At 57.1% G+C, this 20,198-nt stretch overlaps 1 protein-coding gene across 1 annotated transcript; it reads left to right on the top strand.

Annotated features, from left to right (window-relative positions):
- On the top strand, nt 1-5,281 carry LOC118881629 (testisin-like). The gene is made up of 8 exons (XM_036826755.1): nt 1-78; nt 222-357; nt 456-485; nt 574-600; nt 815-980; nt 1,711-1,994; nt 4,583-4,737; nt 5,042-5,281. Exons 1-8 carry the CDS (start codon nt 1-3, stop codon nt 5,279-5,281), a joined length of 1,116 nt encoding a protein of 371 aa, XP_036682650.1.
- The last annotated feature ends 14,917 nt before the right edge of the window (nt 5,282-20,198 follow it).

Genomic DNA, 20,198 nt, shown 5'->3' with positions numbered 1-20,198 from the left:
ATGGGGGGCAGCCAGGCCCCCAGGGTCGCAGACAAGAAAGGGATCGTCTGGGTACACTGGCTCCTGGGTCATAACAAGGTACGTAGTTGGGGGACCGAGCCCCAGTAGAAGCTCAAAGCCGGGGCACTGTGACGTCCCAGGTTCCCAAACAGCCCTTGGACCAGAGAGGTCAAGCTGAGGGAAGGGGGCGGCCAGGGTTCCCGTGGCTCCCTCTCCCCGAGGGGGCGCCCCAGCCGGGCCTTGGAGCTGGCGGAAGCAGAGGGGGCGCCAGGCGGCGGGAAGAAGAGGCCATGGGCGCGCAGGTCGGGGCGCTGCTGCTCGCGCAACTGTTGGTGCGGGTCGAAATCGCGAGGCAGGGTGAGCTGAGGCTGGGGCTGCCGGCGCAGCTAGGGGTGATGGGGGAAGGGTGGGGCGCGTGGAGACCGAGGGGAGCTCACTTTCTCTCCTACCCGCAGCGTTGCGGGATAGGGACCTGTTGCTTCCAGGTAAGGCGTCCAGGGGGCGCGCTTCCCTGCGCAGGGCACCTGAGCCGGAGCGCGAAGGGCGACTCATCTTTTCCTCTCCCCGCCCCAGGTTTCGAGAACTCTTCTATGCTCGCATGTAACTGATGGGGCCGCCCCTGGGTGTGGGGGAGGGGCGGGCGCCTGTGGCCCACGTGGGGCAGGTCCCCAGCGTCCCCTTCTTCCTGGGCGGCAAGACCCCTGGACGCGCGGTTCCCCGGGGCGCCCCTTCCCTTCTCCCACCCGGTGGGTGAGGGTGGACGGGGTGGGCCTGCCTCCCGCAGCTCAGCCTGGTGTCCATCTGTCCATCCCAGGGCCATGTGGCCAACGGACTGTCCCGACACGCATAGTGGGTGGAAAGGACGCAGAGCTTGGGCGCTGGCCGTGGCAGGGCAGCCTGCGCCTATGGGGCTCCCACTACTGCGGAGCAAGCCTACTCAACCGCCGCTGGGTGCTCTCGGCCGCGCACTGCTTCCAAAAGTGAGTCTGGGGGCGGGCGGCCCGCTGACCCCGGGCCCTGGGTCTGCAGCAGGACCTGCGCGCATGCCCCACGTGGACACGGCCCTCCTGTGCTCCTGAGGCCCAGTCCCGGCTGCAGCCCGTTACGCACCCACGCGAGTCCACCAGGGCGCTCCGGGAGGAAACCCTGTGCAGTTTCTTCCAGAATGTTCTCCCAGAACATTCCCACGCACATTTGTTTGTCTTGTTCTTTTCTTTCTTGCTTCACTTGTCCCCAAATGGCACCACCAACCTCCACCTTCCTCACCCCACCTCCCAGCGGAGGTGACCCCCCCCCCCGGGGGAGGAATGAGCTGAAGTAAGTGCTGGACACAGAGCCTGGCCTGTGGTGACAGTGGCCCCGGAAGCTGTTTTGAGCCCAGCCTGCTGTGGCGCCCGTGCACCTGCTTGTTCCCTTTTGAGAAGGGCTCTTGGAGGTGACAGGTGGTTGAGTGACTGGCCAGATGAGCTGGCAGGGGAGGCACCCTCCTACCAACCCCCTCAAGTCCCCAGGTGTGGGACTTTGTTTGGGGCTGTCTGGGCTCTCCCCGTTTCTACCCTGGCCTCTTTGGTCGAAGGAAGACCTGCTGATGGTGTCTGGGGTGAGCCCCGCAGCAGCCCGGGGGTCTCAGCTCAGGGAGCAGCCCCAGGTGTGCTCAGGTGGCCCACCCTCCCTCTGAGGACCCCTGACGGCTTTCTCCTCCCCTGCCAGCAACAGAGATCCCTATGAATGGTCGGTCCAGTTTGGCGAGCTGTCTGCCACACCACCCATTTGGAGCCTGCGGGCCTACTACAACCGTTACAACGTGGAGCAGATCTTTTTGAGCCCCAGGTATCTGGGGTCTGCATCGTATGACATCGCCCTGCTGAAGCTGTCCTCCTCCATTACCTACACCAAGTACATCCAGCCCATCTGTCTCATGGCTTCCTCCTCTGAGTTTGAGAACCGGACTGACTGCTGGGTGACCGGCTGGGGGGACATTGAAGAAGATCAGGGTGAGGCTGGGGACAGATGGGTCTGGGGCAGGGGAGGGCGGCAATGTCATGTCCACTCATTCTAGCTGCACCAGCCTCAGTGGCCCCCACCTTGGCAGCATCCCCTCTTTGGCCTACTCAGCATCCTCTCCACACTGGCTCTCCACTCTTTTTTTTTTTATAAATTTATTTATTTATTTTTGGCTGCGTTGGGTCTTGCACGGGTTTTCTTTAGTTGTGTCCAGCGGGGGCTACTCTTTGTTGCAGTGCGCGGGCTTCTCATTGCAGTGGCTTCTCCTGTTGCGGAGCACGGGCTCTAGGCACGCGGGCTTCAGTAGTTGCAGCACATGGGCTCAGTAGTTGTGGCTCATGGGCTCTAGAGCGCAGGCTCAGTAGTTGTGGCGCATGGGCTTAGTTGCTCCGTGGCATGTGGGATCTTCCTGGACTAGGGCTCAAACCCGTGTCCTCTGCATTGAAAGGCAGATTCTTAACCACTGCGCCACCAGGGAAGTCCTCATTTTTTTTTTTTATTTTAGATTTTTTTTGATGTGGACCATTTTTTTAAAGTCTTTATTGAATTTGGTTGCAATATTGCTTCTGTTTTTTTATGTTTGGTTTTTGTGGCCACGAGGCATGTGGGATCTTAGCTTCCCGACCAGGGATGGAACCCACACCCCCTGCACTGGAAGGCGAAGTCTTAACCACTGGACCGCCAGGGAAGTCCGTGGCTCTCCACTCTTGCTCCCCCTTAACGAGCAGTGCTTTCTGTACACACACTCAGCTCCCCCTCCCTTCCGGAGACTGTGAGCCAGAAGCCAGAGAGGGTGGCACGCCGGAAGCCAGAGAGGGTGGCTCACCGGAAGCCATAGAGGGTGGCTCACCGGAAGCCAGAGAGGGTGGCTCGCTGGCCCAGGCCCGAAGCCCCAGCCTGCAGGGGTGGGGCTGGGGAGGGCTGTTTCAGGAAGGCCTCCTTTCCACCCCAGCAGGGTGCTCACCGCCACCCCCACCGCCAGCCAGCCTCCCACTCTGGCTTCTCCATCCCTTCTGCAGCTGCCGGAGTAGCCTCCTGTCCTGGAGTGCCAGCTCCTTTTCTCTCCTTGAAATGTCAAGCCATGCTCCAGCCTTGGCTCCCCCCTGAGTCTCTGTGGGGCTCCTTGCGCTGTCATGAGCTGCCACCTGCTTCTCTCTCACTACGAATCCTCTGAAACCACTGGACACAGGCCCCCAGAGGGGCTGCGGGGGCTCTAGCCTGACGGACTGGACGGCGCCTCACACTGCTCCCAGGCCCAGCGTGGCCCTGCCTCACCCTTAACCACAGCAACCATATAGATAAAGCTCCTCTCACGCGCTCTGTGTCCCTGGCACTGTTCTGGGTTCCAGGGACTCTCTTCCTTCTGCAGCCTACCTGCCAATGAGGCTGGGAACATTTTTATACCTACTTTACAGATGAGCAAGCTTGGAGAGGTATGGAAATTGCCCAAGGCCCCAGGGCTCAATGGAGAAGCCAGGGCTCACTGGCCCGGAGAGGGTAGCACACCTGGAATTGGCACGGGGCAGACAGAGGAGTCGACAGGAGACCTGCCCCGTCCTTTCCCTTCACCCGAAGGGGCTGGAGAAAGTGCCCCTGTGCAGACTGCCTGGGCCCAAAGGGCTGAATGGGTGTGAGCCAAGGAGCCTAGCCAGGCAGACCCTGCTCCCTTCCCCCGGCTAACAGGTGGTAACACGCAGCCCCAGGCTGAACCCTCACTCTCACAGGTAGAAGGTGACTTCTTGTCCCCCACCCCCCAGACCTGATATACTCTGTACTAGCTGGGAAACCTTGGGCAAGGCACTTCATCTCACTGTACCTCAGCTTCCTCATCTGCAAAAATGGCATAATAATAGCTCACACCTGAGAGGGTAGTTCTGAGGCTTAAAAGCATTCATACATGAGGGCTTAGCAGAGCGCCCGGCAGCCAGGAAGCTCTATTTACAGACCAGCTTTCAGTGTTATTGTGGTCACCATCCTCTGCAGGATAAGGAGGTGATTCGGACCCAGACTTAGGAATTGGACAGACCTGGGTTCATATCAGGCTCTGGCAGTTCCCTGATACTTTGCTGGGGGTGGGGGAGGGCAATCTTGCTCCTGAATCTTTCCTTACCTGAGAATGGGGCGTGATCGCACTGCATCCTGGGGGGCCGGGCATGCGCAAATGCACGGGGAGAGAGTGCACCAGGGATGCCCCACCTCCTCAGGCACCTGGGCGCTGGACTGTGTTAATCCTAAACCATCTCAGCTGCACTAGCCCCGCCCTCAGGCGTGCTAAGGTCTCTCCCCGGTCTCTCCCCGGGGCCTCAGCCAGGGCCTGTTATCTGCAGGCTACAGAGAGGGAAACCTGTAACAGCTTGTCCATCCATTGGTTCTTTATGTGATGTTGTTCATCACCCATCAGGTGCTGGGTGCTGGGCTAGAGCAGGGGAATCAGGGGCAATGTTCCAGGCATCGTGGGTGCCCCAATGACCGCCTCCCCCCACCCACCGCCTTCGTAGCCTATGCCATTCCTCCCAACCTGATGGTAGGGGAGAGGCTCAGGATGCCATCTTTCTCTGTCCCCTCAACTCTACAGCAGCACTGCCATCTCCCTACACCCTCCAGGAAGTGCAGGTCGGCATCATAAACACCACCATGTGTAACCACCTGTTCTCACTGCCTGATTTCCGCCGTGACATCTGGGGAGACATGGTTTGTGCTGGCGACCCTCAAGGTGGCAAGGATTCCTGCTTTGTGAGTGTCCCTCCCGTCCCCAACCAGGGCTTCTGGGCCTTAGTATCACATCACCCCAGCCCCCAGGCCTGAGAGCAATCTGTATCCCTGCACTTCATTTGGTCCTCACCTCGACCCTGGGGGCGGGGGTAGAGACTATTGCCCCCACTTTGCAGATGCAGAAACTGAGGCTTGGTTACTTCCAGGGGGAGGAGTGGCATTTGCATCCAGTCTGCCCAGCTCCACAGCCCCTCCTGCTCTCCTGGCCTCTCTGCTCACCCCTCCTGCCCCACCCCAGGCTGGGCTCACCCATGCTGCTCCCCAGGGTGACTCAGGTGGACCCTTGACCTGCGAAATGAAAGGGCTGTGGTATCAGGTTGGAATCGTGAGCTGGGGAGTGGGCTGTGGTAGGCCCAACCGGCCCGGTGTCTACACCAACATCAGTGCTCACTACAAGTGGATCCGAACGGTTTTGGCCAAAAACACCATTTGCAGGCCGGACTCTTGCCCATTGCTGTTGCTCTTCCCTCTGCTCTGGGCTCCCCCATTCCTACAGTTGGCCTGAGCCCAGCAGATGGCCCCCGAGAGTCAGGGCCATCTGCTGAGTCAGGCCCAGTCCCCTTTGCTAATAAACCTGTGCATGTTCAAGTTGAAGCCTTGCACTGTGTTCTGTGGCCCCGGGTGGCTTCCTGGACACCCTCACGGTCACCCGTGTCCCATCCACGCCAAGACCACTCCTTAAGTCCTAAATCATTGTCACCCATCTGTGCTATACTGGTTTTGGTTGCAAACAACAAAACCCTCTCAGGTTAGTTCAATCAGAAAGATAATTTATGGGAGGACATTAGTAGCACCAAGGTCCCTGGGGGCTAGGAAGGCTGGAGTGGAGTGCAGTGGAGGAAACGCCCCCAAACACCCCCAGCGCTCATGCCGTGTTTCCCACCACACAGACGCCGGATGCTCCTGGCCTCACCACGGTCCCCCAAAGGCTGACCCGGGACCAGGACGAGGGTGCGGGTAGTTTATTTAGGAGGCGATACCAAGAAGCCCCAGTGAAGAGTGGTGAAATGAGGCAGGAGGGGCGAGAGCCAGTGACATTTGTCCAGATGAGGAGGTTACCCTGTTGGCAGCTGAGGCACTGTCTGGCCGGGATCCCCTGAGAAATCACGGGAACACACCTCAGCATCGCCCGTGGGGGACGAGGACCTGGCATGGCCCCTTCTCTCCTGACTCCCCGTGGTTGAGGCTTGTCCTGGGGGCATGGGGGCTCCAAGCTCCATAGGTGGCCTGGGTGGAGAGGCAGCAGCAAGTGTGTCGCCCCCCCCCCCCACGCTGGGGTCGCAGAACCCAGCCTCAGCATGGCCAAGGGACCAGGCCAGCGGGGCCAACTCGGGACGCTCGGAACTGTTCGGGCAGATCTGTGTTTTCATGAGATCCAGAGGTGTTGTGAGAGCAGAAGGTATGAGAAGCTCTGGTGGGTCCACATCCTGCCCTCCCTCCCCACCCGGAGACCCCCATCCTCCCTGCTCATGTGTGAGCCCTGGGGGTTTCCCAAACAGGGAGGGTGGGCAAACGCTGGTGGGCAGCCCCGAACCAGACGGAAGTGCCCCCCGCGGTTGTGTCCCGTGCCCCCCCGTCCACCCCCACACCCAACCCACCCCCCCTCCCCCGCCAGCTCTCATCCCCTCTGCAGCCACAAGGATTCAAATCTACACCCAACAAGTCCGGCCAACACGTAACACCCCTGTAACACCCCTGCAGCTTCCCAGTGCTCCTAGGGTCTCCTGCAGGGCCCCCCTTTTATCACCCCCCCCACTCTGGCTGCATAGCGCCTAGGTGCCCAGCTCTTGCCCACCTCTGCCCTTGCAGATGCTGCTCCCTTGGTCTAGAATGTTCTAGAATGTTCCTCTCTTTCCTGGTTGGCTCCTGCCTTCCTCCAGGCCTCGGCTGAGACCTTGTCTCTTTATCGGGCCCATCATGCCTGCTCACCACACCCTTCACAGTCAGTCCCTCATGCCAACTATCTCTGTTTGTCATGAATGTGGGCTTTGTGGTACTTTCCCAAATGGGTGGCCCTCAGCCTGCAGAAGCCGTTTGTTCCCCCGAGCTGGGCAGGGTGAGGTGCTTCCCTGGTCTGTGCTTGGCGCACAAGGCCACAGCAGGACTGAGTAGCCACGTGCTCTCCCTGTAGGTCACCTATGGCACACCCCTGTGGTGGAGCCGCCTGACAGCCCCACCAGGAATCGGGGCCCAAGGCTGGGGAGAAAGTGAACAGCTGGGGACCCTCAACCCTGTGCCCCGGGGTCATTCATTACTGTCATCGTGGGCGCAGACCCATGCAGCCAAGGGCCCAGCTGGGGCATACAGAGCCCTGGGCGCTGGGTAAGCACAGGGAGGGGACACCAGGGTCCCTGGTTCACCCCCTGCCGTGTCCACTGCCCTTGCTCTCAGCACTTGTCCTGGGACAGGCTGAAGAGACCTGGGAAGGAATTGGAGATCTTCAGGCAGGGGTGATGGGGCAGGGCCTTTCCTAGGTGGAGAAACTCAGGGCTTGTCACCCCCCACCATCTGGGCCCCATAACCTTCAGCCTTTGTATTCCCAGCTGCCGTCCACGAAAGACATGACCCTGGCCCCAGAGAGTGGCCTTGGGCACTCCTGGACACAAGGGTCCTGCACCACCCCCAGTCGGGACCCATCACTGACGAGTAGGTGCTGACCTGCTTTGCAAGTGGCATTGCCTGTCCCGCCACCGCTGAGGCCGGGAGTGCCATGACCCTGTGGACAGTTGAAGTGCCTCTGATCACTGGGGGAACCCACAAGGTGGGGACATGGGGGGCCCTGTCTGCTAGATCATAAGTGACCAATGTCCTATGGTGTGTTTTCCCACCAACCAGTGTTAACAGAGAGGAGCTTCCTCTTGTTCTCACATTTGCTAAGACAGTTAAACCTGCAACTTTCATCCTTAGTTTGCAGTCATAAGATGCTTTTCTAAGCCTAGTTTTTCTAGGGTAATTGTTAGTTTATTGAGCTCATGCTTATTATTTTTCATCACATATTGTGAATGGCACCGCTCATACATTTTTTCCCTTCCTTTTCCTATTCTCCAAAAAGTTGTAGAAAGCCAGAACAGACTTTCTTGACAGCCACTAAGGTTATTATTTCCCTTTTGCAAAGGTTTAATAGAATATAGGGGAAATCGAAGTATTTCTGACAGGTTCTAAATGTAAACACAATTCAGAGCTTTGTATATATTTTTGCATATGGAGAGTTGGGTATGTATACAAAGACACCAAAATATCAACACTTGTTACCCCTGAGTGCTGGGGGTATAGGTGATTATCATCTTTTGTATACTTTTTAGCCATTTCCAGATTTTCTTCATTAACCATTTACTAGTGTGTTACTAGAAAACCAAAACCAAAACCAAACAAGAATCCAGAATTGGTTGGGCAGTTTGGACAAGAGACATTTTCTCAGGCTTTCAGAAGGGATTCTGTACAGATGCAGATTCAAGCCACCTGCCTCCAACCAAACTGTTGTTCCTACGCCACTTCTAAGTGGCGTAGGAATTTCAGGACCACTGCTATCAGTAAGCACAGAATGCTAATAAGAATCTAGACTGGGAAGCTAGAAGATGATGCAGCAAGGCCTTCCAAGTTCTGAGAGGAAATTAGCTTAGTTTTAGAATTCTAAACCCAGCAAACCATCAATTAAAGGGGAGGGCAAAATTATGTCACTCTCAGACAGGAAAGCTTAGAAGGTTTATCTCCCACCTGCCCTATCCAAGGACCATAACCATGGATGCCTATGTCCTAATCTCCGGAAACTGTGAATATGTACTTCACTTGGCAAAGGGGTTCTGCACACGTGATTAAGTTCAGGACAGGACATGGGGAGATTATCGTGGATTATCTGGGTGAGCCAGTGTAATCCCAAGGTCCTTATACCAGAAGGAGTCAGAAGAGGGAGTCAGAGGGATGGGGCGTGAAGTGGTAAGGCAGGACCCACCATTGCTGCTTTGCAGATGGAGGCAGGGCCACAAGCCAAGGAATGAGGGTGGCCTCTAGAAACTGGAAAAGGCAAGGAAAGTGATTCCCCCCAGAGCCTGCAGGAAGGGACACACCCTGCCAACACCTTGATTTTAGTTCAGCAACGGACTTGTCAGAATTCTAGCCCACAAATGGTAAGACCCAGATCCACCAGGCATCAGACCCAGCATGAGGCGGAAGTTGGGGGAGGTTTGGGGTTCAGAGGCCACCTGAGGGCAGGAGAAGGGTGGAGAGAGGGCACCCCCTAGTGGCATCTACCCACAAAGGCACAGCTCCCTGGGATGTCAGAATAGGAAACTGCCTAGGGCAGGTGTCCCAGGTGACTGCACCTCAGCCCCAGTTGGCTGAAGAGGCTCATGTTAGAGACACTCAGTGTTGTCCTGGGAAACAAGACTGGGGAGCTCCCCTCGGGGCCAGAATCAGCTCCCCCTGCGGGGGTGCGGGAACAGGAGGGAGGAGGAAGTTCCTGGGAGGTGGGCAATAGGGCCCAGTCATGTAGCCAGCCCTGTTTGCCCCAGCCTGGCCCTCAGGACCCTGTGTGTCCAGGAGGGGATGAGAGCCCCCCACTGATCCCTTCTTGGGGACAGTACTGGGACCTAGCCCTGGCCTGGCCAGGACCCTGTAGGGCCAGCAAGGGTCGGACCCAGGAGCACTTGACCTGACACCAGGAAGATGGGCAAAGACGGGCAGGCCCGGCCCGGTGGCTGCACGTGGTTGAGGACACCCAGGACATGGGGGTGTGTGGGGGAGGAGAAGAGGACAGGTGACAGGGCCTAGCCAGGGCCCAAGGGGACACGGGACTCAGGCTGAGGATCCCCAAGCCCAACTCAGGGCCTGCTGTGGTGTGGGGTGGGCATGGGGGCGTGTAATCTCTTTCAGAGCTGGTGACCCATGCGTGACCCAGACAGACCTTTGGGAAGGCCACCTCCTCATGGCGGGGGGAGGGCGTCCAGTCAACAAATAAGTGAACAAAACAAAGAAATATTCACACCTTGCCTCTTTTCAGGTTCTCAGGGCACATTTGCCCTGGGAGCCAGGCTGGGCCCGCTTGGGCATGGCATGGGTGACCCGGCCCCTCGGCTGAGCAGGGGCTGATTCTGGCCCCGTGGGGATTCCTGGGGTGCCCCCTGGGCACACGATGGGGGTCGGGGGACAGGGGTGTGTTCACAGGGCTCTGCCCATCCCAGGCTGCTCTACAGCGCCCCCTCCTGGCCCTGAGAGGAAGTCCCCACATCCACCCTGACAGGCGCTGGGGGCAGAGCAAGAAAAGGAGCCCGGAGCCCAGCCCCCAGCCCCCAGCTTGCTGCCTCCTGCCCAGGCGGGACCCCCTGGGCTCTGCGATGGTGCCCTTCCTTCAGAAGGAGAAGCGGGCTGCAGCGAGCTGTCCCGCCGTCTTCACTCCGCCCTGTGCCTCGCTCCCTCAGCATCCACCTCTGGGGAATCGCCTGAGACAGGCGGGCCTGTTCCCTTTTCTTCACAGGAGGCCTTCTCGTATCTGAAGAAATAGCCTCCTCAGGCCATCAGAAGGCCCTGTGTGTGGCCCCAAAGGCATTACTTTGATTTAAATGTGTCCCAAACTGTTCAGTGGCCTGGGAGACACACCTAACTGTCTTCCAAAGTGGATATGCCAATTTTGTGTTCCCACCAGCAATGAATGAGAGTTCAACTTCATTTTTTATATCTAAAAATTTGTACCTTCCCTATAGACTGTTAAAATGAAATGAGTTAATATATAAAGGGTTTAGAATAATACCCCGTATAGAGTAAGCACTATCCGTGTGCTTTCACCACCATCACCATCGTCTGGGCTCAGAACCGCAGACCCAGCAAAAGTTTCCTAACGGATCCTCACGTCTCTTTGTGATACTCACTGACATGTTCCTCTTCTCTAATTCTAATTTTACATGCTGGTTGAGAGTCACTTAGTGGTTCTTAACCTGGAGTCTGTGGGAAAATTCAGGAATCCATGAACTCGGATCAGGAAAAAAGCACCGATATTTTCATTGTCTTCTACTGGAAATTTCATGTTTCCATCGGTAGAAGGGACCTGGGACCCCTCTTTAACAGCGCCTGTGCCCTCGTCATATCAATTACAGTTGTCCCAGATAGCTTGAAATTCACACTCAGCACTGCTTCCAAATTATGGGTGTTTGTGTTTTGCTTTTTCCTTTTTTATTTTGGCCACGCCCCACTTGCAATGCAGGATGGTTCCCCGACCCCAGGGATCGAACCCTGGCCTCTGCAGTAAAAGCACCAAATCCTAACCACTAGGCCACCAGGGAACCCCCAGATTTGCCTTTTCCTGAGTCAATAATAAAAGCACAGGTGTTCATAGGACACTCGTAAGGCACGTGTTAACAGGTGTATCTGCAGCTGCTTTGTGGGACGTTCCTTTCTTCTTGTATCAGGGGGAGGCAAAAGGAAGGAACTGGAAAGGGCAGCAAAACTCACAGTGGAGATTTTCCAGTCTTAGGCTTGGTCGAGGGGAATCTCCAGCTCTTTGCGCTGCACTGAGTGTGCTCTTTGCTGAGGGCTTAGCAGGCTGGCAGCTCTTCTACATTCCCTCCTCCCCGGGGGGGCTCCTCACTTGTCACAAGGGGTCGAATAGGTGACAGCCTGTCCTCCTGTGTGGTCCCCTGGGGAGGTGGGTTGGGTTGTGCTGAGCTCTGCATGTGCCCATTAGCTGGGGGACGTTTGCAAGAACCAGGGACAGGGAAGGGGGCTGAACGCTGGCTGGGAAGAGGCCAAGGAGCCAGGGGCGCCTGGAGCTCAGCAGGGGTCTCCGTGGATCAGGGGCAATGGGGTGTGGCGATGATTGCCTGGCTCAGGACTTGTCACTGGGGTCCTGCCTGGCCTTGGCCACCATCTCCCCTAGTGACCTCAGGCAAGGTGCGGAACCTCTCCGAGGCTGCTTCTTCAGATGCAGTGGGAATAAAGCAGTGATGCGATGTCACCAGGATCAGGACGCTAGTCTGGAGGCCTGATCCGAGTGATGCTCCACCAGCAGTGTTATACCGCAAGTCCTTGGACGGGGCCGTGGGATTAGACTTTCAATTTACTTAGAAGAGCACAAGCAACTCCACCTAAATGAGGGAAGGGTGGGGCCCTGTCTCCCACTTTCTCTGCAGCCGGCCTTCTGTTCCGTGCAGTTGCTTCTGTGTCTCCAACCCCTTGGGGGTCACCTAGGGCAGAACCTGCCTGATTTCTTCCTCCTCACGTACCCAGGGCTCTGTGGCTCTTGGGTGTTTCAGAGCAAACATCAGTCCTGGAGTGGGGAGGGGGTGCTGGAGGGGGGAGTGTGTGGCCGGAAAGTCCACCTCCCTCCCAGCATCCGGCTGAGGTTTAGGGCGCACTGGAGCCCGCGGTAAGGAGCCCCCAGCGGCAGCGGGCCGGAGTCCCTGCGGTAGACGCTCTAGAGGGTCACCCGGGCGGCCTGCATCCGGCACCGGCGCTGCGGCACCAGCAGGGGGTGCCAGGCCACCATCGGGTACCGCGCGGGCCTGCGGTTCAGCGCCCGCCCTCCCGCCTCCCGGCGGCCACTCCCGTCCGCCAACGGCCAGCACCTGCTCCACTGCCTTTCGGGAATCGGCTTCAAGTGGGGATTTGACCCCGAGAAGCCGTCCGCCCAGTCGGCCCGCCGCGGTGACCAGAGAGCTGACGACCCGCGCGGGGAAGCAGGACCCAGCGAGGCCCAGTGTGGTCCTGAGCCGGTCTCGGGTCCCACCACGCGCTGCTTCCTCGCGGCCGGGTGGGCTCCCTCACCTGTCGGGACCAGAGGCCAGGTGACCCCGGGCTGGTACCAATCGGCAAGGCCAGAGTGATGCTGAATGCCCGTGTTGAAGAAAGGTTCTGCACACACGTGAGCCCGCCTGATTCTTGCCCCCAAGGGGAGTGGCTCCAGGCGCCCCCAAGCTCCCCGGCCCCGCACACTATGCGAGCCTTATATCCTGATGACCGGAGGTCCTGAGAACAGCATCTCAGGACGCTGTCTCCACCACGCGTGACTCCGTGGGGCCCGGGCAGGCCTCGGCCTGGAGGACACCTCAGTGTTTGCAGTGGGAACGATGAAGGAATTCCCAAGAACCGGCTCCCAAATAAGGATGAACTGTGCCAGGGACGGTGCTTCGCAATTAGTCCCCACAGCAGCCCCTGAGCTGGCGCCACGCCTGCTCCGCCCCCTCCCTCCCCTCCTACCCCCACCCACTCCTCTTCCTGCTCTCCTCCAAATGCTCCTCTTCTCCTACCTTCCCCAGTCTAAGGCACTGACTGCTGTGGGGATCAGTGCTGTCACTCCTCCCATCAACACTGTCCCATTCTGACCCTCGTTGTTGCCAACCAGGAGGCACTGGGAGGCGACCCCCTCCCAGCTGCCAGCCCCAGGAAAGGTGGGCCCCAGAAAAGGGGTCGAGTCTCCTCAGTACTGGAAATATTTCCCTTTTAGCAAGTCAGGGGCAAGGAATTAATTACGCAACAGAAAGGAACTGGTTCCAGAGTGCTGCTTGTGACAACTGCTTTCTGTTGCAGTGTTTTGTGTACGTGTGTGAGTAATTCTCCTGTGATTTGATTTATTCCTGCAACAGGGGGTGGATGGATGGAATGATGGAAGGATGGATTGAAGGAACACTAGCATCCATCCTGCACCCATGTGGGGCCAGGCCTATTGCCAGGTGGTTTCACAATTGTTCTCTCATTTAATCCTCACAACACCTCTCAGGTGGGTGTTAACATCCTATCTTTACAGATGAGGGAACCCAGGCTGAGAGAATTGATGTAATTTACCCAGTGGTTGTGGAATTTAAACCCACTATCGCTCTGCCCCCCACTCCCCTGTTCAGATGTCCATCCAGTGCCCATCTGGGTGCCATCTGGGGGGAGGGATGTCCTTTCCTGAGTGTCCCCACACACTTCAAAACTCACACAGCAAGCGGTCTCCCTGCAGGTTTCCTTCCGCTGCTCTGGGAACTCGGGGCCCAGAACTTACAGGGCCTTTGGCAGAGCCGGCCTGGCCCCTGTGATCTCCTTCTCAGTGGTTCTACAAAAGTTAAGAAACCAGGCACGTGTCAAACCTGAGCCCTGGGGTCCAGGCTGACAGAGGGACGGTTTATCCTGGGCTCGGATCCTGCTCTTCATCTGGGCTTTGGTCGGAAGTCAGCCTGTCAGCCTTCGGAACATCTGAGTACATTCTAACCCCTTCCTTATCCACGTCCTGGCTGAGCCATGGAGGGTCGTTTGTTTGGGGGCTGTGAATTGTTTCTTCTCCACAGCACTGAACTCCCAGCCCCTAACCTGTCCCTGGACAGTGTCACTAGTCCCAGGCCCACCAGAGGCCCACCAGGGTGCAGGGACCACCGGCCAGCCATCAGGGGGCCCTTGAGAGACATGCAGCCATGCAGCCAGGGTGGTTGGGCAGCCAGATGCTGAGGGGAGCTGCTGGAGGTGGGGCAGCCCCTCCACTCCACCCCACCCCCAAGAGGCCCCAAGAGAACCCTCTTTGTCTGTTGCACCAAGCCGGGGTTGGGGTGGAGTTTTATGAGCACAAGTGTCAGTCTTCCAGATCCTCTGCAAACACCCTCTGGAAGTGGCCGGGGAAACAGAGGACAAAGGGGCTGGTGTGTGTATCACAACCAAGGTCAGGCTGCAAGGTCTCCGTGGGTTTTGCTCTTGGTTCAGGCTCCTTCCTCCTCACTCTCCATCGGCACAAGTGGGAGGTGGGGTGGGGGGAGGAGGCACCCCTGGCTGGGGGAACTGAACCGTTTCTGCTGTCTTTTGCCAGCAAATGTGCGGTGCTCTGAGGAACACACACACACAGATCACATACACACATGACAGACACACACGCAGAAACACCCCAACACAGACACGTACAGAATGTACACAGACACATAAACACACACACATACATGTACACAATCATATAGATGCACAGACATATACAGACACACACACACACAGACACATACACAAATACAGACACACACGCAAACATATACACACAGAAACATAAACGTACACATACACATGAGGCGTTTTGCTTAAGTGAAGGACCAGCTATTCCAGGAGTCACGATGCACCAGAGTCACTTTGAGCTCTGGGGCCTCAAGTGCCTGGGCTGTCACCTTCAAATCCCCAGTTTGAGGTCCATTTTTTCTGTGTCACCTCCAAGCCTCCTGAATCGCAAATCCCACCAGAAGGGTGAGTCTGGACTGCATCACTCAGGGTTCACAGGGCCCCAAGCAAGAATAAGGCCACCGGCTCGAGCAGGGGCACAGCGTGGAACCCAGAGGTGCTTGAGGGAGACTTTGCCAGTGTTCCCCATCCAGTCTGTGTAGGTTGGCACATGGGTGTAGACACCAGGCTGGTATGGCCCAGCGCAGCCTGATTCCCAGCGTACAGTCCCAACCTGGATCCAAGTATCATAGATGGGACAGAGCAGTGGCCCCCACAGTCACCCCAGGGACAGGGAGGGCAGGAGCCGAGCACAAGGCCTCCCGGGGCCCATGGGCCTGTGCACCCTCTGCTGAGGCCACAGGGGCTGGGCAAGGATGCTGCTCCCTGGGGACGCTGGGGTGTGGGGGTGGGGACCGAGTGGGGACACAAAGAACCTGGAGGGTGGGTGGAAGCCACTGTCACCTCGCAGGAGTCTTTTTTCCCATCACAAAGAGGCACAGAACATGTCATCCTGGATGAGGCCCTTCCTGGGGAGGCTGGGCTATCCTAGGTGCTCACCTGCTGGTACGTCTCCCAAACCCAGATGGGCCCAGCCACCGCTGGGAGGACCCGCGCTAGGACTGGATCTCCTGCCCGTCTGCCCACCCAGCTCCTCCCGTCTCCCAGAGCCAGGAGGCAGGGGCTGGGGCAGTAAGTTCAAGCCCCAGGCATCTGCCTGGGAACTGAGGGCCCTACTAATCTCACAGACTCTCAGCCTCAACTGCACTGGCTCCGCCACAGGCAGAATCCAGGACACCGGCCCAAGGCCCCCAAGTCCTATGCGGGTCCCTGTGGTGAGAGGGCTCAGGGAGTCTAACTGCACCAGGAATCTGTCCCCTGGGCCACCCCTGCCCGTGGTCGAGGGGGGACAAGGAGACACGGAGGCCAAGTTGGGATGGGAAAGGGAGGGAGCGACCCACCTGCCTCAACACAGTAGAGCTGGGATCCGAACACCCAGGAGGCGCTGATGATCCCACGTGCCAGCCTCCGGGGATGATGGCACGGGTGAGTGTCCCCACTATGTCGGCACCAGGGTCTGTGTCCCCTGGGTGGGCCTCGGCCGCCCCTGCCCTCCAGGAGACTCTGCAAGACCAGCAGGGAAGTAGCAGTGGAGGATGCCCTCCATGGAGCCCCGAGCTCTGGGCGAGCCCGCCGCCCAGCAGGGCTGAGGGGCCGCCCTCACTCACGCTGCAACGGCAGCAACAACCACTACCACAACCCAGCGACAGGGGCGACAGCACCCACAGTGACCACAGCAAAAGCAGCAGCAGCAGCAGTAACAACGACACACAACCACGTGAGTCAGGGCATCCGTTTAGCTTCCTGCTCACACAGACCCTGGGTCCCGCATCCAGAGCCAGGTGTAGAGACGCCCCTTCACTCTTGCTGAGGACGCCATCCTGTTTAGTAAAGCGCAGGTGTTCCAAAGCACATGATCAATCAATCAATAAAGACCTAGGAGGGAACAGACGCAGGTGCTGCCTCTGCAGCTAAGGAGCCGGTGGCCGCCCTCCACCCATCCCACTCACCCGAGGAAGCAGTAACGCCCAGTGCACCCAGCTGAGGTGGGTGAGGGAGCCCCCACCCACGTGCCCCTTGAGGCCATCCTCAGCTCACCTGCTGCAGCCACAGTCCTTCCTGGGCCCCTTGATCTCCCACAATCTTCCCGGCATCCCTGGGGAGGCTCCACCCCGGGAGAGACCGGCAGGTGGGGACAGGGCCCAGCCTCGGCCATCACATGTGTCCCCTCCTCTCAGTTTCTACTCCAGCACCTCCTACGCACACTTCACTGGCCCTGGACCCTTGGCTGGGACGTCCAGGGCTGGGCCAACCTGGAGGCAGCACATCCCTGAGGGCCCCTAGGAAAGACAGACCAGGGAGGCAGGGTCACCATTCTGGTCATAAAGTCACCCCCCTCTGTTAGACCAGGAGTGCAAGAACAGGGCGAATCCCAATTCTCCTTCTGGTCTGGGGGAGGCCACCCCAGATGGAAGGAGCTTCCGGGTCTCCTCCTTGATTCTTCCTCCTCCCACCTCCCCAGGAGGCTCGCTGGCCCCCCAGGGCCAGGCCTCTGCCCCTTGGCCCTGTCCCAGCCATCCAGAAAGCTCCCCGGAGGATGACAGAAGCAAGAGACCCAGGCCCCATAGGAGAGCAGAGGGGCCAGTGCGGGGCAGGGCAGCAGTCAGCAGATGCAGCAGCAGAAGCAGGCGGAGGCCTGGCCAGCCGCATGACTCTCCACCTGCAGACACTGTTCAAGGGTCAGCATCCTTGGATGGCACCCGAGGGATGGTTGGTGGGTCCCTCACCAATGGCAGTCACCCGGAGCCCTGGCTGGGCAGGACCTGGCCCGCTCCTCGCTGGCAGTCTTCTTGGACTCCTGTCCTGCCACTTCCAGGGAGACAGCTGAGAGGAGGCCGGGGACCACAGGGCCCATCTGAGGCCAGTCCCTCCTAGGATCCAGGGTCGGTGGAGCTGGTCGGGCCTCCCCAGACTGAGACGTGAAAGCCACGTCATCCTGCAGGCAGCCCGTCCCCCCCTGTGTCCAGGAGACCTGGGGTCCCCACTCACTGCTAAGGGATGGCTACCTGGTCTCCCTGTCCCACCCAGGGCACGCGAGGTCTCCCTGTGGACCGGCCACCTCCTGACTCCCTTCTTCCCAGAGGAAGCTGCAGCTCACGGAGAGTAGAAATCTCTGAGTTCATGGTTAATCCACAACAAAGCCTTCACTTTTTATTTGTGGAGTAGGACAAGGCAAGTTGAATTGAGTGAGTTTGACATTATTAGAATTTCTCTGATGATTAGGGACAGTCCCCACTGGGTCAGTTAGCAGAAATTAAACCCAAGGACCCCAAAGGCAAATCTCCTGAGTGATGTGGGTCAATGGCAGTATCTAAGGGTTGGAGCTCAGCAGGTGGCTGAGGCTAGATGCTCCTTTGAACATAGCCACCTGGGTGCTCTCCTCGTGGGAAGGGTGACTGGTCTCTGAGTGCAACCTGTAAGACCTGCAAACTTAGACCTCACGTGCAAACACCAGGGCGGGCTGGCAGTGAGCTTGTGTATAGTGTAAGCAGTGCGAGGGGGAGGGCATTGTGAGTCAGACTGCAGGCAGGAGGTGTGTTCATTGGCGTCCCCACTTGACCTTGACCCAAGCAGTGGAACCGAATTGAAGGAATAACACGACTTTCCAGTTCTCATAGGACTCCTCCCTACGGACCGAGTCAACCTGTAGGATTCTTGAATAATTTCTGGGCAGAATGGGGTGGCCTCAAGAGAGAATAGACTTCTGCTAAGGAGAGAACTCAGTGCTTGAGGGAGTAATTAGAAAAACAAAAGAGATGTGTCTACACTGTCCACCAAACTGATGACATAGACCATACTCATTACCATTACCATTAACTCAAGAAACATTTACTAACATCTGCTATTTTTCCGGGACCCTTTTCTGGACACTGACCGTATCATGGTGGATAAGGTAAAGGTCTCACCCTTCATAAGCTCAGAATATTTCCTGGGAAAGATAACTGAGTAAATAGACAGTAATAAGAGAACATGACAAATGCAGGGACAGAGGCTTACCTTCTGGTTATGTGTGTTAGGGAGGGGATGATAAACAAGGAACAAATGAAATAAATTGTATATATTAAATAGTAATAAATGTGCTGGAAAAAGAGAAAGCAAGGAAAGGAGCAAGAGTGGAGGGAAGGAACATTGTAAACAAGATGATGACATGGTGACATCTGAGTAGAGATTTGTAGGAAGTGAGGGAGTGGCCATGCAGTCCTGCAGGGGAAGAGGAAACCGTAGGTGCAAAGGCCCTGAGGCAGGAGCCTGCCTGTTGTGTTCCCAAACACAGCCGGGAAGCCAGAGAGGCTGGAGCCCCACAAACAAGGAGGAGAGAGACGAGAAGGGAGGCTGGAAAGATGACATCATTTACTCTGAGTAGGGTTTGGAACAGAATGACAGGATCTGACATAGGTTTTAAGAGAACCACTCTGGCTGCTGTGCCTGGTGGGAACAACAGCCGAAGCAGTGGGACCAGTTAGGAGACCATGACAGAAATCTGGGATAAAGAGGAAAGCCGCTTGGGATGGCGTGGGAAGAAGTGGCCAGATCTGGATGTATTTTGGAGATAGGATCTCACAGGATGTGCTGATGGCGTGAATTTAGAGAATGAGAGGAAGAGAGGCGTAAGGAAGACGCCACAGTTTCGTGTTGTTGGGGTTTTTTAAACCAGTTTTATGGAGGTATAGTTTACACAGAGTAAATTTCACTATTTTTAATAAATTATAGTCCTATGAGTTTTGATAAATGCATCCAGTCATGTAACCATCACCACAATCAAGATATAAAGCCAGGGCTTCCCTGGTGGCGCAGTGGTTGAGAGTCTGCCTGCCAATGCAGGGGACACGGGTTCGAGCCCTGGTCTGGGAAGATCCCACATGCCGCGGAGCGGCTAGGCCCGTGAGGCACAACTACTGAGCCTGCGCGTCTGGAGCCTGTGCTCCGCAGCAGGAGAGGCCGCGATAGTGAGAGGCCCGCGCACCGCGATGAAGAGTGGCCCCCGCTTGCCACAGCTGGAGAAAGCCCTCACACAGAAACGAAGACCCAACACAGCCATAAATAAATAAATAAATAAATAAATAAATAAAATTAAACTTTAAAAAAAAAAAAAAAAAAAAGATATAAAGCCAGTTCCATCACTATTAAAAAATCCCCCTAAGCCCCTTTGGGGGCAATCCTTCCCCCACCCCAGCTCCTAGCAACCACCCGTCTGCTCTCTGTCCCTATAGATTTGCCTTTTCAACAGTGTCATATAAATGGATTCATGGTGTGGAGCCTTTGGAGTTCAGCTTTCTCCCCTCGGCATCATAAAAGACAAAAATAAAAGAGGGATTTCCCTGGTGGTGCAGTGGTTAAGAATCCGTCCGCCAATGCAGGGGACACGGGTTGGATCCCTGGTCTGGGAAGATCCCAAATGCCGCAGAGCAACTAAGCCCTTGCGCCACAACTACTGAGCCTAGCTCTAGAGCCTGAGAGCCACAACTACTGAGCCCGCATGCCACAACTACTGAAGCCTGCGCACCTAGAGTCCATGCTCTGCAACAAGAGAAGCCACCGCAATGAGAAGCCCACGCACCACAACGAAGAGTAGCTCCCGCTCGCCACAACTAGAGAAAGCCCGTGCGCAGCAACAAAGACCCAACCCAGCCAAAAATAAATTAATT

The sequence above is a fragment of the Balaenoptera musculus genome, chromosome 15 (assembly GCF_009873245.2).
Source record: "Balaenoptera musculus isolate JJ_BM4_2016_0621 chromosome 15, mBalMus1.pri.v3, whole genome shotgun sequence".
Classification (NCBI taxonomy): Eukaryota; Metazoa; Chordata; class Mammalia; order Artiodactyla; family Balaenopteridae; genus Balaenoptera; species Balaenoptera musculus.
Note: the sequence above shows the minus strand (reverse complement) of the source record. Positions and strands in the feature narration are given on the sequence as shown.